General features: G+C 53.5%; 2 protein-coding genes across 3 annotated transcripts in view; both read right to left on the bottom strand.

Annotated features, from left to right (window-relative positions):
* Positions 1-6,605, bottom strand: part of DNAH9 (dynein axonemal heavy chain 9) — a 163,537-nt gene extending 156,932 nt beyond the window's left edge. The window contains exons 1-7 of the mRNA XM_056506187.1: positions 6,530-6,605; positions 5,220-5,431; positions 4,813-5,046; positions 3,168-3,335; positions 2,357-2,473; positions 1,209-1,359; positions 325-439 (exon numbers count right to left, since the gene is read on the bottom strand). Of these exons, the coding sequence (XP_056362162.1) occupies positions 325-439; positions 1,209-1,359; positions 2,357-2,473; positions 3,168-3,335; positions 4,813-5,046; positions 5,220-5,431; positions 6,530-6,605 (1,073 nt within the window). The remainder of the gene's footprint in view (positions 1-324; positions 440-1,208; positions 1,360-2,356; positions 2,474-3,167; positions 3,336-4,812; positions 5,047-5,219; positions 5,432-6,529) is intronic.
* A 4,617-nt stretch (positions 6,606-11,222) lies between these two features.
* Positions 11,223-24,330, bottom strand: ELAC2 (elaC ribonuclease Z 2). Of its 2 annotated transcripts, none has more exons than XM_056506133.1 (24): positions 24,018-24,330; positions 23,902-23,952; positions 23,764-23,834; positions 22,739-22,803; positions 22,090-22,147; positions 21,555-21,623; positions 20,912-21,061; positions 20,362-20,423; positions 19,511-19,569; positions 19,349-19,421; positions 18,419-18,531; positions 17,833-17,931; positions 17,262-17,400; positions 17,102-17,187; positions 15,996-16,105; positions 15,635-15,731; positions 15,381-15,519; positions 15,086-15,124; positions 14,846-14,955; positions 14,339-14,438; positions 14,148-14,268; positions 13,884-13,962; positions 13,089-13,233; positions 11,223-12,078 (listed from the first exon to the last, which is right to left on the bottom strand). In XM_056506133.1, the coding sequence occupies exons 1-24, from the start codon at positions 24,302-24,304 to the stop codon at positions 11,836-11,838; spliced, it is 2,565 nt and encodes an 854-aa protein (XP_056362108.1). In that variant the 5' UTR covers positions 24,305-24,330; the 3' UTR covers positions 11,223-11,835. The 2 variants fall into 2 exon arrangements, with proteins under 2 accessions (XP_056362108.1, XP_056362109.1); XM_056506134.1 differs by having other exon boundaries at positions 20,362-20,420.
* Between the last annotated feature and the right edge of the window lie 479 nt (positions 24,331-24,809).

The raw sequence follows: 24,809 nt of genomic DNA, 5'->3' as shown, positions 1-24,809 counted from the left end.
GTCTAGAGACTCACGTCATCCAGAGATCCCACAGACCGCCACTGCTTACCTGGCAGAATTATGACAGCAAAAAAATAACAATTATTGATGACTACAAGGAAACCATGCTATAAAGGGAGCTGCAAACCAAAGTTGGGTGGAGCATGGAGTGGACAGTGACCCCCATGTATCCCCATTGCTCTGTCTATATAAAATAAAACAATCTAAATTTTGCTGAATATCGAGACTCTTGTTTCTCATTTCTAACAGAAAGAACCTCCAAAGACTGGCTAGAAGGAGGTTTGCAGGTGGTCACAAGGTGACTGGCGTGGGGCAGACACTCACAGCCACGGGATGTGCCTCAGGTGCTCCAGGGGTCTCTGGATCCGCGCCCGCAGCTCGCGCGCCCAGCCCAGCGCCCCGGCCACGGGAGGGGCGTTCTTGTGCAGGGGGGGGAACCCTGCAGGGCACAGGGAGCAGCACTGAATGGGCCTGCAGCCAGCTCCACAGAGCTGCCTGAACCCAACCTCTGCCACACCACCCGGGGCTGCGACCCACAGACCGCCCTGTGCCTCTGGATTGGGAATGTGGGATCGGAGGAGAAGCCTGGAGCCTGACTGTGCTGAATTCTCTGCTTCCCACAGACACTGAGGAAGGGATTTCTGGCTGGGATTTCTGGTTGTGATCATCCCATCTCACTCCCCCAAGTCACAGTAAATGCTGGACTCATCCTCCCTAAATCTCCCCATTCCCTCTGATAACCTGCACTGGTTCCAGCAGTGCTGCCTCTCCTGGAACTTGTCTGCTTCCAGAACAGCCTTCCTGAGGCTGCTGTTCAAAAAGACAACTGATCCTCATAACCTGACAGGAGTTTACCTATTCCCTTCTCTGCCAGCATTGCCAGGAAATAATAAGCCCAGAAAAGGCTGATCAAACCCCACAATCCCACCTCCTCCTTGCATTTACAGCACTACAAGGGAAAAGCTCAGCATGTGCCTTCAATCCCAGCCACATCTCACACATGCACACTTAGAACAAGGATACTGGCATTGCTTTTATGCTAACAACAGAGCATTCCCAGGCACTTCCCTTTCCACTAGCAACTATAGAAGCTGAAAACCTTTGCAATTTGGGAAGTTTCTGGTTAGTAAAAGCAAATTATTCTCCCCAAGAATAAGTCTAAATCCAGTTTCCTGTAAAACCAGTTTTCCTCCTGACAGGGCACCCACCGAGCTGCAGCCCTGCCTGGGTGTGCCTGGTGTAGGTGAGCCTGGCCTGGTCCAGGGCAGTGCTGAACATGCTGAGGAGGACAGGGACCTTGTCAGCAGCAGCTGCAGCCATCACTGGGCGCTGCAGGAGGTTCTGGAACATGGCCAGCAGCTGGGCAGGGGAAGAAATGGGAAACAGTCACAGTCCTGCTCAAAGTCCCACTGGGATTTCCCTCAGTGATGCAGGTGCTTTGTCTTACCCAGTAAATCAAAGGTCTGCACTGATGGACACCTTGTCAAAGGGAAAGGTTTCCCCAGCTTTCCCAAGTAGTTCCTGCCTTTCATGGAATCATTAAGGTTTGAAAAGAACTCTGAGATCACCTTTAACTGAATCCCACCACTAAACCATATCACAAAGAATGTCTTTGTTAAAGAAATGCTCAGACCTTCTCTGTGGGTGAACCAGATTCCAACTGTCATTCTTCAAGTGCTTAAAAATTTGCTATTTAAAAATAACCCACAACAACTCAAAGATAAATGCTATCACTAACCATTTTCTACAGTCTTTTTTACAATTATACTGATTTTTTTTCAGAAAATACCATTTACTTTCTCTGCAGGAGAGATTCACTGGTAAACAAAGCCACCTCATTTCTAGAAAACCTCAATTTTCGGAGTTGAAAATCATCCATGTATTAACAAATTGATATTAACAATGATCACCTGGTTTTAACAGCAGTTTTCACCAGGAAATCAGAGAATCACAGAATGGTTTGGGTTGGAAGGGACCTTAAATCCCAGCTAATTCCACCCCCTGCATGGGCAGGGACACCTCCCATTAGACCAGGGTGCTCCAAGCCCTGTCCAACCCAGCCTTGGAACTCAGAGCAGCTCTTCCTCCAGCTCCCAGGGAGACCAGGGAAACTCCTGCCATCCAAAAGCCTGACCTGAGTCATTCCTTTGCCTGCTCTTCCCCAAACTGAGCAAAGCCCTGCTGTGTTTGTGTCAGAGGTGAGGAGCAGGGACACTCCCAGGTCTGAGCATCCCTGCCCAGGTCCAGCCCAGCAGTGCCCCTGTCCCATTGCCCATCCCACGTGCCTGCAGCTCCAGCCCTGTCTGCCCTCTGTGGGGCTCAGGGAGAGAAGGGAGGGACAGACAGACAGACAAACCTTGCAGATGTGCTCCAGGCCTGGGGCACTGCTGAAGGCCTGGCTGAACACCGTGGCCAGGCGATGGTCAATGTCCTGCACCTTCTGCTGGAAGCCCAGGGCATCCTGCTCAAACTCCTGTGGGAGGCAACAGCAAGGCTGAGCTGTGACAAGGCACTGGGGAGGTGCTGCCACCTCCCAGCCCAGAGGAATTTCCTCTTCTTATTCACCAGGAATTAAAGCACTCCTCTGGCCACCCTCCACAGAGCCAAGGACACTTCTGTCCCATCCCATGGCTGAGCTCACAGCCCTCCAGGGTGGACCCACAGTCCAACAAGTTCTAACCTCAGCCTGGAGGCAAGATGGGCTGTTTCCACACTCTCTGACCCTGAAGACCACACCACCACCCCAAAAACCCACAGAAGCACTCACTGAACCAGAAAGGTGTGCTAGACTTAAGCTGTGCCAGGTTAGACATCAGGAGAAATTTCCTCACTGACAGAGTGATTGGGCACTGGAATCGTGTGGAGTCACCATCCCTGGACACGTTTAACAAGAGATGTGGCACTCAGGGCCATGGTTAATTGATGAGGAGGTGTGTTAGCTCACAGTTTGGACTTGGTGATCACAAAGGTCTTTTCCAGCCTGGCTCATTGTGTGATTCTGAGATATGGAGCTGCAAGAACTCCCAAGTGTCTGCAGAACAGGCCAGCAGCTCCCTGTTCCTGCAGTGGCAGCTCAGACTCAACAGAGGAGCAGGGAGCTGGGAAGGAGGAAGCTCTCTGGAGAGGAGGATGTGCTGCTGGCATTCCCACAGGCTGGGGCCACCTACCACGTTGGCCAGGTCCAGGCAGTCGTAGCTTCGCTCTGAGAACACCTGGAAGCCCTCCTGGAACTCCTCATACATGTCCAGCACCTGCTGGCCCAGGGCCTTCCCTTTCATCCCCCCAAACTCAATCTTCTCCAGCTGTGTCAGGTCCAGGGCTGTGGTCAGGAGACCCTGCAGAGCCAGAGGAGCACACACAGGTTCAGCCACAAGCAGACTAGCAGAGCACAGAGCCAGGTTTGCTCCTGGGCCAAAGGACCTCCCAGGCTCAGTGAGGGCTCTCAGGCTGGCATCAAGATGATCTTTAAGGTGCCTTTCAACCCAAACAATTCTGTGATTCTATGATTAAGAGCAGTTTTAAAATAGATGCCATCCAGTCTGGTTCTCAACACAGCTCCTCAAGGAATGAGAAGAGCTACACAGTGTGGTTAAACCAGTAAAACCTCTGTTCCAATGCAGAGAATGAGAGAAGGAGAAAATCAACCCAGGCCTTGCCTCAAACAGACAAAAGCAGCCTGACCCCACAGCTGGGAACAGAACCATGAACAGAGATTTATTTCAGAGAGATGTGAGCAACAGCTGCAGGGAGCTGATAACCAGAGGAGAGGTCCCAGGTGAACACAGTGTGAGTGTCACAGGCACACAGGGTGTGTGTAACAGGCACACAGGGTGTGTGTATGTCCTAGCTTACAATCTTAAGATGTGCCCAAAGAGATGTATTCTAACACAGTCTGCTGAAACCAGGTGGGGCAGTGATTCTTGTCTCTGTGGAGATATCCTCTGCTAATGGACCAGCTGTTAAACCAGGTAGTACAATGTTCTTTATCTTTCCCACAGCCCATCCTCCCTCCAGGAGATATCTCCTGTTAATGGCCATTGAGTCCCATTGCATGACTGATAAAATTCCATCATCCCACTGGGAGATGCTCCAGCCAGGGGAGGAGCCAAGCCTTTCCTACCCAGATAAAAACTGAGATTTGGAACACCAAGGCTGCCCTTACCCACTGGTTTTCAGATGACAAGAGCTATCAGGATCACTGCCAGGATTTCTACAGGATCACTACTTTAGCAAGACCACTTCATCTGGACTGCTATCACCACCCCAACAAGAGGGGTGTCAGGTTGTATTCTGACTCTGTCAGTGGTTTTGTTTTGTTCTAATGCATGTGTTTCACTATTCTCTTTTTTTTTCCTATTAAATTGTACTTATGACTTGGAGTCTCCCACTGGTTCTGATTTCAAAACCTTTACAGTGTAACAGGCACACGGTGTCTGTGTCAATCTCCAAGTCAGGAGATGCCCAGCTCCAGGGTGTCCCTGAGGGACACAGGCAGCCTAGGTGCTGTCCTGGTTTATTCCCAGCTGTGCAAACCACAGCCCCATAACCCAACAAGAGCACAAGTCCCAGAGGACATCTGACACACCAGCCTGAGCAGGACACAGCAGCAAATCTGTCACAAGCACTGAGCAGGAGCTGGGCACAAGGTCAGGGGATGTGTCCTGGGTTGGTTCCCCAGTTTTGTCCTAAACTTGGACAGGATGTCAGGGGGACCACACAGCACAGAGAGCAGCCCCATCCCCTGGCAGCAGGGAGGGAAGATGCCAGCAAGGGAGCTCATGGCTACAACAGCTCACAGCTCCAGAGTCTCACCTTGACCATCTGCAGCCTCTGCAGGAAGCTGTCCAGCCTTGCAAACACCAGCCTGCTGTGGAAGTCCCACCTGCTCAGCTCCTGGCCTGGCTCACAGTACAGGTGCAGGTTCTCCCGTCTCTCCTCAAACGCCCCCTTGAAGGCACTCAGGATGTCCAACACTCTTTGCACCTTGCCCAGGCTCTCTTCCATCTCTCCTTTCAGAAGGTCTTCTGGAGACAGGTACAGCACAGCCTGGAAGAGCCAGATCACCCCAGAGATGTCCCTGCTGCTGTCACAGCAAATGTGACTTCTTGCACTGAACAGGTCTGACCTTCCTCTCCAGCTCAGAGTCCCTTTGCCAAGGAAGGACAGGGGAAAGACAGAGAGAAGAGACTTTGATAAAACCCTTCCTGTGGCAAACACACCTGCTGAATGAGAAGGTTGCAGATTTCCTGGAGCAGCACCACGATCCTCACAGGCACACTGTAGTGCTTGGAGGTGGCCCAGATCCAACACACCACGTGCAGCAGAGGGACCAGGAGAGGCTTCACCTTGCTGAACTCAACAGCCTCTATGTCCTCCAGGGGCTGCTGGAGGGGTGTCAGGTGCAGGTCAATGTCCTGAGCTTCACTCAGAGCTGTGGGGAGAGAGGGCAGGAGGGTGAGATCCACCAGCTGGGGTGGGGGTCACGAGCTGGGTGCTGGCACAAAGGGGAAAAGACAGTCCTGGGGAGCACAAAGCACTCACCTATGTGTGCTGGAGATAAATCACCTTGATCCCTGCTCACCTAGAGCTAAACCAGCACAGCAAACAACCTGACTCGATGGTGAGGGACAGGGAGTGGGGACAGGGGTGTGACAGGGCTCTGGGCACAGGCTGGGGCTACAACAACCAAGCTGTAAAAACACAGCTCTGCATGGGCTGCAGGACCACCAGGCTGGGCCTGAGCTCAGCTGAGCCTGGCTCTGGCAGCCTCATGCCCAGAGGGCAGCACAGTCCCACCTGTCCTGACTGCACCAGAACAGAAAGGAGCACCTGACTGGGTGAAATGTGGTTGGACCCTGAAGAACTACCCCAGAGTTAATAATTAATTAATTTTAATTAAATTAATTATTTTTAATGAAACCAGGACATCATTGTGCAAGTAAACCTGTGGACCAACATGAAGAGAACTATCATCATCATCTAAACCACAGAACCATGGAATGGTTTGGGCTGGAAGGGACCTTAAAGCACATCTTGTTACACCCTCCACTATCCCAGGGTGTTCCAAGCCCCAGTGTCCAGCCTGGCCTTGGGCACTGCCAGGGATCCAGGGGCAGCCACAGCTGCTCTGGGCACCTGTTCCAGGGCCTGCCCACCCTCCCAGGGAAGGATTTCCTCCTAAAATCTAATCTAACCTCTGACAGCATGAAGCCATTTGCCCTTGTCCTGTCAATGCCACCCTTGTAAAAAAAATCCATCTCCAGCTCTCTTGGAGCCCCTTTAGGCACTGGAAGGCAGAATAAGATCACTCCAGAGACTTCTCTTCTTTGCACTGAACAATCCAAATTGTCTCAGCCTTTTCAGAAGTGCCAGAAGTGCACATGCAAATAACCCCAAAGCTCGAGACTAAGGAAGAAGAAAGTCCCTCCCACAAAGCCACCCTGTCAGCCCAGCAGGGAGGGCACAGGGGAGCCCAGCTATGAGCAGAGGACAGAAGCCAGCAGCATGTAAAGCTGTCCCAGTTTCTCACCTGCCTGCACATCCAGGAGCATGTTTTGGAAGGCTGGCACGTAGATGCTCTGCACTCTCTCCAGCACCTCCAGCATGTTGCTGACCCTCCTGGATGTCAGCTGGCTGTAGATGCCTTCCAGGTCAGCACACCTGCAGCAGGCAGGACAGTTGCCAGCCCAGCTGGACCCAAGCCCTGCCTGCTCTGGGCCTGGCTCGGGGTTTTCTGCAGTTACACAAGGACTGAGCCCAGTGGTGGCAGATGGGACCAAGCCTACAGGACACAGCTGGTGCCAGCTTCAGGTGAGAGCAGCTCTCTGTGCCAAAAGGAGCCAGGTGGTTTCTGCAGCCACTGCTGACAGCTCTGCACAGGCAGGGCTCTGTCTCCAGTCAGCACACAGGGCGGGTGAAATTCCACACCCTGGCTCATCTAACCCCCCTCCAGCAGCACTGACAGCATGAGAGTGCCCATCAGCTCTACTCTGGGGCTGGCTCCTAGACAACAGTGAGGGAAACAGCATTTCCAACAGAATTCCCTCATGGTGTGGCACTGAACTGTGGTGGGGCCAAGCCAAACCGAGCCAACTGCCCAGCCACCTCCAGGCACTCAGATCAGCATTATTTCATGTCTGGGAGCAATATTTTTGGGTTCAGGTCTCTACATGACCTCGAGCAGCTGCTCTTGGCTCACAGCAGCAGCACCCCCTTTACTCAAACCAGCAGCACCAGCTTCCCCAGCACCTGTTCTTCCAGAACTCCAGCTCCACCTTCGGGGTTGGGTTGGTGCCTTGCAGGAGAGGCTCTGAGGACTCTTTCTTCAGCACTCTCTGGATCTGCTGGCTCCAGTCAATGATGGCTGACTCAGTGGCATGTACCAGGGATTTATTGATCAGCTCCAAGCTGCAGAGAACAGAGCACGAGGGTCACTTGGCTTTCCACTTGTCCATGTGCATTGCTCAGCTGGATCTACCTCAATGGACAGCTGGATGTTGCAGTTACAGCCCAGATTCACATTTCAAAACCACAAAAAATCAAACCCATAAGGGAGACAATTTACAAGGGCAGCTAGAGACAAGATAAGGAGGAATGGTTTTAAACTGAAAGAGAGTAGGTTTAATTAGATATTAGGAAGAAATTGTTCCCTGGGAGGGTGGGCAGGGCTGGCACAGGTGCCCAGAGCAGCTGTGGCTGCCCCTGGATCCCTGGCAGTGTCCAAAGCCAGGCTGGACACTGGGGCTTGGTGTAACCTGACTGCAGAGTGTGGAGTTTTCCCTCAGTGATCTAAGCAGTTCATTGCTTCTCTGCATGCCCACATCCCCTTCCACCTCCTGAGCTTTTCCTGCTTGTATCATTGCACAGTCCCCAAGGACAGAGCCCATGAACTAGAGAGAGCAAAATACCCCTCCTTGGCAGTCTGATGAGCTGCAGAGGACAGGGAGCAAGAGGAGTCCCCATGTCTGACAGGGAGGATCCCCAAAAGACACAGCACATGCAGCAGCAGAAGAAAACCCAGTGGAGAGCAAGGGCTGGTACTCACAATTTCTCATTTTTAGGATCAATGTTCTCAATTCCCTCTGAGACAGCTGGAAGAGGCAGCAAGGTCTTGCCCTTGACTTGGCCAACAACCTTGAAGACAGTGTTTCTGAGGCTGTGGACATGATGGATGATGTCTTGTGACACCACTCGTGGCCAGCCCTGATGGTTCCTCCGGTTCGTAAGGATGGGCACGAGCACCTACAGCAGGATCATGGGAGAGCAAGGGAGCAGAGCTGAGGGAGGGCAGATTTAGGTTTGATTTAGGAAGAAATTGTTCCATGTGGGGGTGAGGAGGTCCTGGCACAGGGTGCCCAGAGAAGCTGTGGCTGGAAGTGTCCAAGGCCAGCTTGGACAGGGCTTGGAGCAACCTGGGACAGTGGAAGGTGTCCCTGCACATGGCAGAGGGACTGCATGGGCTTTAAGGTCCCACCCACCACAAAACATGCTGTGATTGGATGAGTCCAAGACAAAAAGTGCTATGGATGGACCAGCTCCGAGGTCCTGGCTTGGGCAAGCCTGGATTGCTCCCAAGCAGTTCCCTGCAGGCCAGTGGGGCTGGGCTGAGCCCAGGGGCTGTCCCTGCAGACACCCCCATCTGCACAGGGAAGGTCCTCTGGCACCTCCTGGCATTTACAACATAGCCACGTTTGGGGTTATTTCCCAAAGCTGCAGCCCACTAAATATGTTCCTGTCTTTATGAGTGCAAGTTCCAGGGTCTGCACTGACCCAGCAGTGGGGACTCTGGGCTGGGCTTGCCTGCACCTGAGCTGCCTCTGGCTCCTTTGTGCTGGGACAGACACAGTGCCTGTCACCTTCCTCTGGGATCAGAGCCAGGTTGCCCCTGGTGATGAGCAGCCTTTATGTGGCCAGACTTGGGGGAGGATAAAGGTAAAAAGCCAGCTACAAACAGACACAGAATGGAAAAGGAACAACCAAGGCTGCCACTCCAGGGTGCTGAAAATTATTTGCACCACGACCAAAGAGGACCAGCAGGAGCAGCCACCATAATCCAGGGAGCCATGGGAAGGGGGAACAACCCCGGGGCACAGAGTTCACCTCCAACAGCTTCAGCTGCAATAGTAGCAGGCTTTGTCTCCAACACTCAAATCACATGGACTGCTAAGGAGAGTAATGTCATAACCAGTCACATCAGCTGCTTGTATTCTTCTGGATTGCTAAAATGACAACTGGGGCCCTGGTGGAAGTTCTTGAAGATCCCTCTGGGAAAACATCAGCCCACCTGAGGTAACTGGGCATTCCAATACAGGAGGCTCTTCTGAATATCAGGAAAAACCCTTCCCTGGTGAGGGTGACTGAGGGCTGGCACAGGCAGCCCAGAGAGGAATCTCCATCTGTAGGGACACTGAAAAGTCACCTGGACAAGGTCCTGGCAGGGACTTGGACCAGCTGTGCCTGAGATGCACCATGGAGCACCAACTATCCTAAAACCACAGAATGGTTTGGGCTGGAAGGGATCTTAAAGTTCATCTCGTTCCACCTCTGCCATGGGCAGGGACACCTTCCACTACCCCAGTTTGCTCCAAGCCCTGTCCCGCCTGGCTTTGAACACTTCAAGGGACGGGATAAGCAGAGTTCCTCATTCTCAGAAACCCATCCTGTGTTTGTGTAACGTCATCCCCCTCGGAGCCCACCTGGCTCAGGATTTAGGAGGTTTCAGTGGGCTCGGCAGACCCGGTGCCACCTGTCGCTCCTTACCTCGTCCAGCAGCGCGGCGAAGTGCGGCAGGGGCTCAGCGGGCAGGTCCCCGCTCAGCAGCTCGGCGGGGCCGGCGCAGGGCGGCCGCAGCAGGAACAGCGCCTTGGCGGCGCCGGGGGGCGGCGGGGGCGGCCCGGGGCTCAGCCGCAGCTCCCCGGCCGGGCCCCGCCAGGCGAGCAGCGCCGGCCCCGCCGCGCCCCGCAGGAACCCGCGCAGCGCCGGCCCCGCCGCGCCCCGCCAGCGCTCCGGGGGCACGGCCAGGGCGCGGCCAGCGAGCCGCGCCAGCCGCTCCTCCCGGGGATCCTCCCGGGGATCATCCAACCCCTCCCGGGGCTCCCCCGGCCCCTCCGCCCCCGCTGCCCCGCGATCCCCGCCGCCCTCCATCCGCCCCGCTCCGCTCAGTGTTTGCGTTGCCCGGGGGACTCCCGGGAGCCGCTCCCGTGTCCCGCCGGGCTGCGGGGGCGGTCCCGGCGCTGCCGCCTCCCTCCGGCTGCCCCAGCCCGTTTCTCTCACAGCGGCAGCGCTGGGCAGCCCCAGCAGCAATTTCTCAGCCCGGCTCGCTCCGCGGGAAGCTCAGAGCGCAGCCCGGGGGGATTTTTCCACATGGAGAACAGGCAGCTCCTGCCCCTCACCCCCCGTGCTGCTCCTGCATCACCACCTGAAGCTGAAACTCGGATGCTCCGGGCTCCTACCGCCGCTGCACTTCCACTTTATTAACACCCTCTGCGAAAAGCAGTTCACCATTTTCCAAATAAAAGATCCTTCTTTATTCCATGAAAAGGAGCACATGGATGCTGTGCAGCCCCAGAGCTGCTCGTGTCACCTCAGCAGTGACCAGGTCCTCCCCTTGTCACCCCAGCCCGCTCCAGTAACAGGAACATTTTGTTTTTCCCCAGTCCACTGCTATTCACAAAAGTCCAGCAGAGCTTTTCTGGAGGACACAGATGTGTTAATTCTCCAGTCTCTGCTTTAGGCAAGCATATTAAAGTATAGCTTATCAACAAAAGTTACTTTGCTGCCAATTTGTCCCTTAATTTCCCATAAACTTAAAATGAAGTCTTAGACTTGTGTGCAAGTATCATCTCCTGAGCTGGGTCTGGGTGTCTTCAAGCTGTCTCCAAAAATGAACTCCTTAACTCAAACAGCACAGAAGTCCCCTCCTACTCCCAAACACAGGCAGTGACAGCAGTGGCAAAAGAAGCAAAGCTGACACACAAAAAGCCTCAGAAAAACTCCTCTTAACCAGAGACCTCCCCCCTCTATGCCTGCTGTGCCAGCTTTCCTGGCCCCTGCATCCAGAACTAGAATCCACTCAAGGACACCCACAGCCATGAGGCTCCAGCATGATCCAGATCTGATGGGCAAGATCTTGCTCTTTATCCCAAAACTGAATCAGCCAGCCAAGATTCACCAGAGAAATCCAGGTTTTTGTTTCCTCATTAGTGATTCAGACACAACACAGCTTTCTGGAGGATGGTGAGTGGTTTATTCAGATTCTAAATGAAGGGTTTGGAAAACTGATCTTTTGAAACAAAAAACCAGCAGAGAAAACCAAAATAAAATGGGAACACCAATGTACAGATGTATCCTCACCTCTAATTTAACCTAAAACCCTAAAATTGGGTCCCATTTGACCGTTAATTTTCCTCCTATCACCTGTTCTGACAGCTGGTTATGCCCCCCTTCACTGAGACCAGCTCACCTCCTGGCAAACCCACGGCCCCTCCAGGGCCTCTCACACCTGATCTCTTGCAAAGATCACACCTGCTGCTGTTACATTATCAATACTTTGTAGCATAAACCCCAAAATTAAAACAGTTCAGAGAGAAGATTTTTTTGGTTAAAAGAATGCTCCACGGACTGGTGAGCCCCCAGAACAGGAGCTATGTGGGCAGATTGTGTCTCCACAAGGACCAGTGCTGCTGGCAGCCCCGGGGAGCTGCAGCCCAGGGAGATCCATGCTGCCCAGCCAGCCCAGGTGCCCATGGCAGCCCCTTTCCTGCTGGCAGGGCGTGCTCCAAGGCCTGCACAGCCAGGCTTCCCTCTCAGAGCAGAGCACTCCCAGCCTTGGCCCTCTCAGTTCGCTGTTTTAAGCTTCTTGTCTGGCAGTTCCTGGTGGTTCTTGGCTTGTTTCCGTTTCTGGCAGGCTGCCTCTGTGCTGTCCCCCCTGGTCAGCTTGTCCAGGATCAGGGCAGTCTCCTTCAGCAGCCGCAGCTCCCGCTTCTCCTTCCGCTCCTCCATCTCCACGATGTCGTCGGCAAACAAAGCCTTGAGGGGCGGGATCAGCTTCGGGATGGCCGGGAAGTCACTGAAACGGACCTGAAACACAAGCACAGGAGCTCCTGTGGGAGAACTGCCGATTGATTTCTTTGCCTTTGGCCTGTGCAGACAGGGCACTGTGATGTCTTAAGTTTGAGCTTTCATATTCCCAGACTCTGCAGTGCATTGGTGTGTGACTCTGAACTCCAGACAAAGTGTCACAAGTTCTCCTCCCAGCTCAGGCACACAAAACAATCCTTTTCCAGCCCCACAACCAAGGACACCTGAAGCTGCAGCTTCAGCCCCAAAAAGTGCAAGCAGCAGCAATGGAGGAGAGAATGTGGGAGGATGGGAGTGCAGGAGCTGGAGCTGGGATTGGACAGTGAAGCCAAGATGGAAATGGAGCCAAAGTGATGCAAGTGTGAGAACTGGTGACTCGGATCCGTCTTGGCTCCATCTTGGGTGGAGCCACGGCCAGGCTCTGGCACTGCCCAAGGTGAATCCTTTGAAGCCTTGGGATAAATCCCTGCTTGATTCCTGGGGCACTGCCCAGCCTCTGCTCCAGGTCAGCCTCTAGCCATCAATAGCCCCTTCCTGTGTGCAGCACCTGCACCCAGCAGCCCTGATCTCAACAAGTTATTGATGTTTTCTTCACAGAAATGCTGTGGCCCAGTACAAATTCTGACTGACAGTGTGCTGCCCTTGCTGCCCAAGTATCTTCAGCCAGCTTTTGTCTCCCAGATGTCTGCTACAGAAAGCTACCGGAGCAGCTCATCAGTTGGGATGGGAATGGAAGCAAAATTAGATTTTTTGGCTTGGTGTAGCAAGCCTTGAGGTGACACAAGGCAAGTACCCAAGTGTGTTAAGAGTTGGAATAGAGTGCCATCAGCACCTGACTCACACTGGTGTAGGGAAAGAGTGGCACAGGGCATCTGCTGCCAGCAGTTAAAGGAGCTGTTTCAGAGACTGCTCTTCAGGAGATGAAGTAATGGTACAGTACAAGAGGAGCATTTATTCATGAGCAGCCATCCCATAATAAGAGCAACACCATTCCCAAGCTCCCACCTTACCCTCATGTGGTCGAAGGCAATGCCGACCTTCTCGCTGAAGTCCTCGCTGAAGAGCGGGATCTTGGCGTACCTCTGGCTGAAGTGGTTGAGCATGATGAACTCTGCATTCATCTTCATCCCAGTCTGGATGGCCTGGGAGGTCGTGCTGCCAAAGGAACACACCCTGGTCACAGCCAGGCTGGCAGGTCCTGCTGCTCTGCACCCAGGGTCACACCACACCAGGTGAACTCAGGGGCACAGGCCCCTCTCCCTCAGGCAACTGCCTGACTTCCACACAACCCTGAGTGCAGCAATGCAGCTGTAATTGTTGGAGCCCTGCATTTAAGGGCTCCACAGCCTGGGGACAGGCACTTGTCCCAGGGGTGCCAAGAGGCCCAGCTCTTGCACTGTGACTCGAGCAGCTGCTCTCAGTCTCCCACATTTGCTGGGGGCAGCACATGGAACCCCTGGCTGCAGGGCTCTCCCTGAGCTGTGGAGGTGATTTGACTCTTCCACCTCCTGAGCTTAGTCCCAAGATGTAGCCATGCAGAGGGACTTTCCCTTGGGCTGGTCAATTTGTAGATACCAATGTCTGCTTGAAAGCTTTCCCCATTTCTTTTGGGGACGTTGAGAGGAGCTATGGTGGTTTCAGAGCTGCTGCAATGACCAACACCCCATCTTTAGTGCTCTTTAGAAGAGCTCTACACACACCAGAAGCTTTGACAGGACTTGGGCCCCTCACCAGCAGCTCCAAGGACTATACCCAGCTGTGCACCTTTCCCCTCCTAGCAGGGACAGACAGCAGAACACACCCACCTGTGGGTCTTCTCTATAGCCTCCTTTTCCATGCCATCTTCCAGCGTGGCTTCGTGGATCAGCAGGTTGGCATTTTTACCTGTGCAGACAATCACATATTCAACCTTCAGCTGAAGACTGACCAGCCCAGCTGCCCACAGGAGCCTTCCTGTCCCTCCTCAGCCCCCCACTGAGCACCAAAGGTTTGGGGGTGCCCACTTTGGATACTGACAGATGGAGACCTTTCTCCAAGAGATTCTTCAAGCAGAGGGTTTTGTTACCTACCCATTTGCACCAAGGCCATGCAGGGCATTGTATCACCAGAATAAACTACTTTCCAGCCAGACTTGTGGACCACTGAACATGCAAAAGCATTTTTACAGTGTTGGACTTCACAGGTCTGAAACTGAACAAGGATATAAGTGTTAGACTCCAGGTCCCCTCCAGCCATGGAGCCCCTCAGCTCAGGAACTCACCTCAGCCAGGTCGTAGCTCTCTAACAGGGAGCTCACAAACTCCTTGGCCTTGGGTCTGAAGTTCTCATAGCCTTTCACAAGAGAGTGAGAAGGAATCATTCTGTGAGGGAGGGAAGAAGAGATAATTGAGGACAGGTACAAAATAAAACCTGGTCTTCTCTTTAAGCAGCTGATTTCTCCTGTTTCTCAGTCTCAGTTCAGTGCCTTGATGACCTGTATTACCTCTTGCTTTCATTGGTGCCCCAGTAACTCATCCAATCACTTCTACCCCACTAGCAAATACTCTTTCTTCTATTTTCCCAACTCCCTTTTCTTACAGCAAAGGGTAAGCTTCTATTAAGCAGCACAGCTGAGCAACAAACCCTATCCTGCCCTCTGCAAACTGCATATCCTTGTTCTACAGGCAGTGGAAGGAGTCAGTCACCTCCAACAAAGGGGTGGGGAAATGGATGACACAGGTTTGCCTTGAATAAAGGCCAAGGACATTTCTCCACACAAAACACTCACTTGATGTCTCCAAGAATCTCCTCACAGTGGTTGTGGTACTCGTGCAGCCAAGGCATGATCTGCTCAGGTGCTACCAGAAACAGAGGGCTGAAAGCCTGACCAAGGGCTGCCTGCAAAAGCAAAGGCAGGGGAAAAAATCAGTGCTAGGTGTACACCAAATGGGAGAGGAGAAATGCTAAGGAATGGTAAGTTCCCCTCCTCTCAGCCCAAGCCATGTTCAGGAGCAAAGAAACCACTTACAAAAGCTCTGCGCCGCTCCATCAGGATATTCACCAGCCCCTGCAAAGGAACACAGGAGACAGCAGGGGCAGTCAGAGGGGTCTGGGCAGTCAGTGGCAGCACAGCCACCACTGCTCAGTGAGCCCAGAGGCACAACAAGCAAGGGAGAGGGGATTAGAAACACAGATTCAGCAGTGCCTGGGGAATAAATGCAGAGCAGGGCAGCCCACATTCATCAGCTGGAGCTACAGCTGAGTCCCAAGGCTCAGAGCACAGCTGCACAGGGCCCCTGCCCCTCCCCAGAGCCTGAACCCACCGAGTGGTGATCTGTGTGCATGTGGGACACAAACACAGCCACGAGGTTACACAGCACTTGGTCAACTTGCTCTCCATAGTGGCGGCAGAGCTGTCCAAAGGTTCCTTCCCCACAGTCCAGGAGCAGGGAGCGGGTAGCACTAGGGAGAGGTGACAGAGACATTCAGAGGCCACTCCAAGAGCTCTGAGCAGGGCCACGTGGGGAGGGGCATCTCTTGGGGTGGAAGGCAGAGATCAGAGAGCACTGGGGTTTACCTGGTATTCACCAGTGTGGAACTGACGTTGCGGATTTTCATTGGAATTGCAGATCCTGTTCCCAAGAACACGATTTCAGGATAAGCATTCACATTTCCTAGAGAAAACAGACAACAAGGATTTGTAGGCAAATGTTCTGCACACACTGCCCAGTCAGACACTATCTAATACACCAGCCCAGTAATTCCAGAGCCAACATGGCAGCACAGCCATTTTTGCCCCCCTCAGCAGCAGGTTTACAAGGGAAGGCAGAACAAGGCAGAACAACCACATCACAGCTTCATCTGGGCTCTGAAGCAGGGAGTCACCAAGAGCTACTATTTTCCATCACACTGATCCAAGGTAAGTTGCTGATCTGTACCTGGTAAAGCAGACAGGCTCTCTTTGCACTCCTTCACACGGGTCTGGAAATCAGGGAGATCCAAGGCTTCACTAACAAACGTGTCAGGATCACAGACAGTCACAGCATCTCTGCAACAACAGGCCACCTATCAGGATGGGGCAAGGTAGGAACTGAGACAGCCCTTTTCAGAGCAAAGTGCCAAATTCCTGTGACAAAACAGCCTTACACGAACGGGACAAATGCTCTTTCCATTTTGAGGGGTTGGAGAAGACACATCCACAAGTGTGGTGTGTGCCAAGAAGGCCTGGCTGGGCTGAGCCAGGCACAGAAATGATCATTCCACCCAAGTGGAGAAGCTCCTGCAATAGCACTTCATCCCATCCACAGCTGCCAGGCACCAGAGGGCACTGCAAGGCAGCATGGAAGGTCCTGGAAGGGGAGCAGCCACCTAAAGGGATCCAGGCATGGCTGAAAAGCGTAAGAAACCTGTGTCCTGGGCCTGCTTCAGAGCATGTGCAGAACTACAGGCCTTCAACTACCTTAACAGAGAAACTTAAACTCTTCCTGGCACCTGCATCCTCCTGTTGTGCCCAACAAAGCCAGAAATCTGAGCCATGGTGGCTGAAATCCCCTTGCCCCCTGTGGTCCCTGGCCCTTAAGGCTCTCACTGAGCAGCTTCACCTATTTGCCCAGCAGGAGCAAAGCCAGCAACTGTCTAACCACCTGGAGCTTTCACCTCTAATGTCAGACTTTCTAGGTCTTCAGAAGGTAAGACTCTCCCTGGGCTTCCCAAAAACTCTCTCCCTGTCCCCATCTGCTCTGCCACAGCCACACCTGGGTGCTCAGCATGGGTCAAGGCAAAGGACAAAGGACCACAAGATTACAGGAGCAAGGGACAGAAACAACACTCTGAAGCACTGGCCAGGTGTCGTTTTCAGTGGTTCACTCTTCCACATGCTACACCTTGTGTGAGACTTTCAGAGGCAAGGACATAGCACTGAAAAGTTCCCCCAATACAACCACCAGAAAGGATCTGCAGGAGATCCTGACACAGTGCCCTCCCTCACCAAAAAACTGCTTCAAGCCAACACCCAAATCCTGGGAAGAAAAAGACTGCCACTGACCTCTGCCACTCCTGCTGTGGCCTGAGGTGGTACTTCAGGAGGCACTCCCCTCGCACGATGGGCACAGGGCACACAGCCTCTGCTTCCTGCAGGAGGAGGGTGACGTGAGACACAGCCTCTGCTGAGGGCAGGGGCACAGGGGCAAGGGGGCCTGGCTTACCTTGCTCTGGTAGGTGGTGAGCAGAGGGAAGATCTCTGGGTGGATGAGGTTCAGCTGAGTTTGGATCTTGTAGCTGCGTGGGTTGTGCACAGCAGAGGAGTTTTCATTGAGCACCAAGTGCTGAGTCCCAGGCCCAAACCTGTTAGAGGACAATAATGCTCAACAGCTTCAGCCAGATGTTAAAACTGGGCACATGTGCACACCTGGGCTAAAAATCTCACCTGAGCCAGCAGAGCCCTTTTTTAGATCTCTTTTCCACAGCATCACCAGGTTGAAAGAGACTTTCAAGATTGAGCCCAACCCATGCCCTAGCACCTCAACTAACCCATGGCACCAAGGGCCACATCCAGTCTTTTTTAAACACATCCAGGGATGGGGACTCCACCATCTCTCTGGGCAGACAATTCCAGTAGTTGATCACTCTTTCTGTAAAACCCTTTTTCATAACATCCAAGCTGTATTTCCCTTAAGACCATGTCCTGTGGCTCTGTCAGGTGCTGCTTGCAGTTTACTTTGGAAGAAACACGTGCACCAGCAGCACAGGCTCTGGCCCAGGGGCAGCAGCACGTACCTGTGCATCCACTGCTGGTAGCGGCTGTCCCGGAGCACCGACTCGGGGGTCATGTGAATCACCAAGGCCACCTGGTGCTCAGGAACCCCCTCCTGGTACCTGGACATGTTCAAACAGAAACAACATCTGTGCTCCAGTCCATGGCCTTGGCATCCCCTCCCTTCTCCCACTTTGGTGCTACCAGAGATGCCCCCTGAGAGATTTTCAGAGCATGGCCCTGGACCACCCAAGGCACAAGGCTCAGGCCATCATTTGCTGACACCTTCACTGCCCCCCACAGGGCAGCTCCTCTCCTCCATCAGCAACATCTGCAGAACCTGCAGGACCCAAATGCCTCTGCACAAGCCCTACAGAGATGTTATTGCAGTCCAGGCTTCCAGCAGCCAGGGAAGCAGCTGCCTCCGCTGCACATTCCTGCTCTGGAGGCCCCTGAGGCAGAACCCCACAGTCCTGCCTGTCCTAAAAGCCTCAATATGCACCACCAATCCTTTCTTGCATCTCAAGCTCCTTAACAGTGCCAAATAGCACAAGAGCAAAACTCAGCCCAGGTGTCCTCCCCCAAACACTGCAGGTGCCCCAGCCCTACCTTCGGAAGGTCTCGTTTTCACAGACAGCGTCCACAAAGCCCTCATGGGGACACTCCAGCACGAGGAACACTGGGCCAGGGTCAGTGGGGGTGCACAGCTCCTCAGGAAAGAGCTGCAGGCAGATACACAGTGCTCACACCCCAAACAGCCTGCACCACAGCCCTTCCTGCACCTCTGTGTCTGACTCCTTCAGTCAGAGCCCAGCAGCCACTCCCAACACTCAGTACACCCAGCCAGGGCAGCTCTGGGGCCTCTCCTGCTCTCATTACACAGCAAAATGCAAATGTGTGTAACAGCAAATCCCAGCCCTGGCCTCAGAGAAACCACAACCTAACCCAAGCAGGGGAATTTCAGCAGTTTCTAGGTTCCCATGACATATTCAGATGGTATCAAAAGCATGTGAAAGGAAAAGAAGGCTTTCTAAAATTCTTGTGACACAAAGATGTGCTGACCCTGTCTCCCAGGTCAGGTTCTTCACTTGCAGACCACCTGGGCCATGGCCAGAGCTGGCTCTGCCTCTCACTCCAGTGTTTGAGAGATCCAGACCCTGTGTCCCAGAACTACTGACTTTGTTTTGGTGTCAGAGGTGCAAACAGAGCAAGGAGGGAGTGATGGCTACACAGGCATTCAATCCCCAGATTCAAACAATGCAGGGATTAGCTCCACTAGTTCACTCCTAGACCTGATCAGTTTGGGGAAGGGAAGATGAAGCACCTCTGCCAAACAGCAAACACCCAGCCATACCCACACAGGAGTTCATCTCTCTGATCACCACCCCACCAGCCCCAGGCATGCCACATTCAGCAACAACTTGGAACAGTCCCAGGATTACTGGCAGGCAAAGCATTCTGCACAAAAGCTGGGCATCCTGGCAGCCAGTGAAGGAGGGAGAGTGGCAAAGCCTCAACAGAAACAAAGTCATATCTTACCTCTTTGCCTTCAAAAGTGATGCTTTCCCCATTTTTGAGAGCTGTAATGATGGGAAGGATGGCTGGAGTTCCCCTGAGAACAAGGCCACAGAAATATTTAGCTTCCCAAGAGCCACGTGCTGCCCCTGCTGCCCCCTGCCCCAGCTGGGCTCTCATACTCACACTGGCAGGCCCAGCTCCTGGGCTTTGGCTGCAAGGAACTTCCCCTTCCTTGGGTGAACCTGCAAAGTTAAACACAATTATCACCCAAAGAGAGAGGGCCATGAAACAACATCCATGTACTGCCAGCTTAAGAGCTTCTTCACAAACCAAGGGAATATTTCTTCCCTGTCCACTTCCACAGCCACTGCTCCAATTTACCCCCAAAAGGCTTTTCTGGACTCTCTGCTTTCCAGGATCCTGCTGCTGCTTCTTGCTCCCCTCTTCAGCCAAGCAAGCAGGACAGCTGCCCTCCTCTGAGGGTTAAACAAGAATGCAACCTGTGCACTCATAACCACTGCTGGATTCTAAAAACTCCTCCAGTTTTACACATTCCTACTCATGCTACAGCAACTCTGACACTTGAAAAGCAGAAGCACATTAGAGCTTCAAAGCCATGCTTGAAAACACTGTGTCAAATTAAATCCCTGCAGCAAGATGACATTAGGAAGCATTTCCTTACAGAGGGTGGTCAATGCCCCAAGCCTGCCAGTGTTTAAGAGGTGGTTGGACAATGCCCTTAATAATGTCTTAAATTTTAGGCAGCTTGAAGTAGCCAGACAGCTGATCAGGGTAGTTCAACCCTGGAAGTGTCTGAGACCTGGACACTGGCTGGATGGGGCTTTGAGCAACTTGATCTATTGGAAAGTGTCCCCACCCACAGGGCCATGGAATGAGATTATCTTTAAGGTCTCTTCCTACCTAACTCATCCTGTGGTTATAGATGATCACTGTATGCCCCTTCCCCCTGAGATGCTCTGTCCTATTATCTCATCTGTTCTGTGTTGGTTTAGAGACCCTGTGCCCAAACTTACTTTACAAAGAAAAGCTGTCACCAGATCAGGATGCCTCCTTGCACACTTCTGTTCATCTTCTGCTGTAAAACAAAGCAAAACTTCTAAAAATCATCACTCACTATCACTTTTCCTAAAACCAAAGCATGCCAAAATTTGCTAAAGCATTAACAGGAACATTATCCACTTAAACTGGAGCTCAGCAGCAAAATGTTATGAACACCCAAGGCCAGAGAGCCCATGGCTTCAGGTACAGGAAGCCAAACTAAATTCCAAGACTGAAAAACAACCAGCCCAGCATCCATCTGCAATTAAATTACAAAGGTTGAAGCATCCACCCCTGCCAGAAGCAAACTACTACAGGGACTAATCACAGCCAAGCACCAGTCATGTCCAATTTCTAGGCCTTTTAACTTCCAAAGTACCAGAACACTTTCTGCTCCATGGAACCTTCCAGCTGAGCTTCTCTACAGACCTCACCTTCAGAAAGCAAATGGCTCAGAGGACAAATTCCTATGCTTAGTTTGGCTTCATCTCATTGTAGTTAAAAAGGCCATTCCATGTGTTTCACCTGTTTTCTTTGGGCTTTCTTTTCCTTCCTCCAAGCTTTGCTGTGCAGCTCTTGGGGATGCAGGCCCTGTGTCCCTCTTAGGGCTATTTCCACCTTGGGGAGATGCTGCAGGACTCTGGGGGGATGAACTTTCAGCAGCCAGTGGTTTTCCTGTCCCAAATCCAAAAAAAGCAGACAAAAATCACTCAATCCAAAACAACATAAAAGAAAAGCAGGGGTAGCATTCCCTCCTCCATGACAGGCAGGTTTAAACTGCACCAGAATACAGAGCTCTTTCCCCCAGTCTAGCTTGCATTTGCATTCTGCAGTCACTTATTTCAAGAGCCACCCCTCATCCAACCTGCTAAACTCTGTCAAGTCTGTGCTGCACCCTCAGCATCAGAGTTTCCAGCAGAAGGAATGCAGCTGGCTGAGAAAGCCAAATCCAGGGATGTTTCACAAATCATTCCATCCACCCACACCTAAAGGAACAAGCCACAGCCCTGACTCTGCAGGTCTTATTATTTAAATGAGATCCTTCTCCTGAGAAAAGCAAATTAATGAACCTCTGCTTACTCAGGCTGGCAAACAGAAGCTGCTCCTTGAACATCCATTGTGCTTACTGAGCACATGCTTCCCCTGTCTCTGCAGCACCAGTGCTCACCTGTCAGAGGGATTTGGTAGACTGTCATTGTCTCATCCTTGTACTCAGCCTCTGTGTGCAACTGCACAGCTGGGAAGAGATCAAAAACCACCATTAACAAGTGCAGAAGGAGAGAGTCACACTCTTCAAGAATATAAATCAGGAAAGTGTCTTTCTTAAACACAACCTGCTAAACATTCCCCTTCCCTTTCTCTGCCCAATGAAAATAATTTAAGTTTTAAAAGCTCATCATCCTCAGGGAGCCATCCAGGATACCACACTGAGCAAATTCACTCGCAGACTCTGGAAGCAAACTGCCTTCAGTGTTTTAAAACCGAGTGCTGTCTGTGTCAGCCTGGCAGCCCCCGAGCAGAACCAGATCTGGAAACATTGTTGTAAGAGGTTCAAACAGTGTATCAGAGCAAAACAAATGTTTAGAACACCCTGGGAGTGGATATAAACCAGAGGTTGAAACTGTTACTGGGCAATTCAGCCTTGGGTAGAGATGAAATAAAGTTCCAAGTTCCTTTGCTACACAAATCCCTGACCCACCTACCTAAATCCATCCTTTTGAGGGGCCCGGGAAAGAGACGAATGGCTTTCAGGTAGTTTTGCTGGAATAGAGACAGGGTATCAGGAGGGGGCACAAGCAGTGCCATGACAAACACCCTTTCAGCAGCTACAAACTCAACAAATCTCAGACAAATCTGAGCAGCTCAGACAGCTCTGGGCAGGTGTCCCACCTCTGGCAGGCACTGCGTCTTCAGAAAGAGAAAGAGCCACTGTCCCCACCCCCTCCATCCATGCAATTAGTCAGCAGAAACTGCAAGGAAATAAAACCACTACAACTGCTGAGGATGGCAAATTTCTGGTCCAGACACAGCATTAGGCTGGCAAGGACCACATTAAGCAGGAGACCAAAGACTGAGCTTCTATTAATATAAAATGGGGAAGGAGCAGACAAGGGAACAAAGATCCTCCCTTCTCCCAAAAGCTGCTTTATCAGGATACAAGACAGGAGCAGAAGATTTCTGCTGTCCTGTAACTGAAGAGATTTAGATTTTCAAGGCCTTTGGACTGACAGTAATTCAGACCAGCATTTCACACCTGCACAAAGATTCCCTTTGACCACCAGCTCTCCCAGTTCCAGGGTGAGCTTTGACACTTGGGTGTTTGCTGACCCTTCTGCACCCTGCCATACTTACCAGCTTTGGTGGCCCCAGGAACACACACCTCTGGAGCCCTATAGCCTTCAGGGTGAGAATCATACCTGAGAGCAAGCAGAGAAACAGCTTTATCACAGCTCCAGTAAACACTGAGAGATCCCAAAAGAAAGATCCCTCTCTGTTCAGGAGGTGCTTGGCCTCTCCACAAAGGCCAGAACTGAACTTGGACCTGAATTCAATTTTGCCTCAGCTTTGTGGCAGCTTCAACAAGTTACTTGCCTCTACAGATAAAGAAAATATCTACTCATCTTGATAAAATTAATCTGGAGCAAGGCATTTGAGCAGACTGTTAATCTCCTCCTTTACATGGAGATTTCCAGAATTTTAATGGACAAGATCCACAGCCATCTGTCCTAACCTCATCCTGCACTGAGGACAACAGTGCCCACAAACCTCTGTGTGCTCCTTTGGACTCAAACCAGCCTAACCCACCAACAGCTCCCTGCTGGCAACACATTCTGCTCCAGGAGATTTTGGGAAGCTGAAGGCAGCTATGCTGGATAGACAGGGCCTGTCCCACCACGTGTCTGTCACTGAGATTTTGGGAAGCTGAAGGCAGGTATGCTGGACAGGCAGGGCCTGTCTTACCACGTGTCTGCACTGAGATTTTGGGAAATTAAAGCCAGATATGCTGGACAGGCAGGGCCTGTCTTACCACATGTCTGCACTGAGATTTTGGAAAGCTGAAGGCAGGTGTGCTGCACAGGCAGGGCCTGTCCCACCACGTGTCTGCACTGAGATTTTGGGAAGCTGAAGGCAGGTGTGCTGCACAGACAGGGCCTGTCCCACCACGTGTCTGTCACTGAGATTTTGGGAAGCTGAAGGCAGGTGTGCTGGATAGACAGGGCCTGTCACACCACGTGTCTGCACTGTGGCAGAGCCCACACACCAGCTGGAAGCACCGCGGAGCCCCCGAGCAGCCCAGCCCTCAGACAGCGATGTCGCTGCCTAAAACACGCCCGCGGAGCGGCCGCGCCCTGCCCGAGCACCGCAGCCGCACTCACCCGGCAGCCCCCCGACGTTGGCCCAGGACACGCGGCTCAGGAAGATGCTGTCCAGGTGGGAGATCTTCAGCCTGCGGGGCAGAGCGGGTGAGCAGGGCCCGCTGCGGCCCGGGCTGTCCCCCCCGCCCGTCCACTTACTTGTGCTCCTGCATGGCGCGCTGCGTGCCCTCGCCGCAGTTGAACAGGTACCTGAGGGGACACGGGTGTCAGGGCAGGCCCGGCCGAGCCCCGCTCCGCTCCAGCCCCACACTCACCGGTTGAACTCGGAGAACACGTACACGGCGGCCCCCGCGTCGCGGCTGCCGGCCGCCACCACCTGCACGTACACGGTGTTGGGCCCGGCCAGGCCCGTGCCCGCGTTCCGCCGCCGCTCGCGGGCCCACACGTGCCGGGGCACGTCCTTGGGGCGCCGCGCGGGCCGCGGTGCTGAGGGGCCCTCGGCCATGGCCCAGCGGTGGGAGCCGGAGCCGGAGCCGGCCCAGCCCGCCCGCCGCCACACGAGCGCGCGGCCCGCCGGCAGCGCCCGCGCCAGCGCCCACATCCGCGCGCGCCCCGCCGCCGGCGCGTCACGGCCCCGCCCCGCCTGCGCGCCACAGCCAATGAGGAGTGCCCTCTGCCCGCCCGCCCCACCGCCAGCGCGTCACGGCCCCGCCCCGCCTGCGAGCCACAGCCAATGAGGAGTGCCCGCAGCCCGCCCGCCCCGCCGCCGGCGCGTCACGGCCCCGCCCCGCCTGCGCGCCACAGCCAATGAGGAGTGCCCTCTGCCTGCCCGCCCCGCCGCCGGCGCGTCACGGCCCCGCCCCGCCTGCGAGCCACAGCCAATGAGGAGTGCCCGCAGCCCGCCCGCCCCGCCGCCGGCGCGTCAAGGCCCCGCCCCGCCTGCGCGCCACAGCCAATGAGGAGTGCCCGCGGCCCGCCCGCCCCTCAGCACGTGCTGCGGGCGGGCCAATGGCGAGCGAGCCTGGGCCAATGGCGAGCGAGCCCCGCCCATGGCGCCCGGCTGGCCGCTCCGGCCATGTCACGTGACCGGGCTCTGCCGGCCGGTG

The sequence above is a fragment of the Oenanthe melanoleuca genome, chromosome 18 (genome assembly GCF_029582105.1).
Source record: "Oenanthe melanoleuca isolate GR-GAL-2019-014 chromosome 18, OMel1.0, whole genome shotgun sequence".
Lineage (NCBI taxonomy): Eukaryota > Metazoa > Chordata > Aves > Passeriformes > Muscicapidae > Oenanthe > Oenanthe melanoleuca.
Note: the sequence above shows the minus strand (reverse complement) of the source record. Positions and strands in the feature narration are given on the sequence as shown.

Excerpts from the sequence above, each read along its gene's own strand:
- ELAC2 (XM_056506133.1), bottom strand. The coding sequence starts at position 24,304 with ATGTGGGCGCTGGCGCGGGCGCTGCCGGCGGGCCGCGCGCTCGTGTGG. Across the intron at positions 22,148-22,738 it reads TCCTGGGGCCACCAAAGCTG|CAAAACTACCTGAAAGCCAT; the intron begins GTAAGTATGGCA and ends TCTCTATTCCAG. Across the intron at positions 13,234-13,883 it reads GCTATAGAGAAGACCCACAG|CACGACCTCCCAGGCCATCC; the intron begins GTGGGTGTGTTC and ends TTCCTTTGGCAG.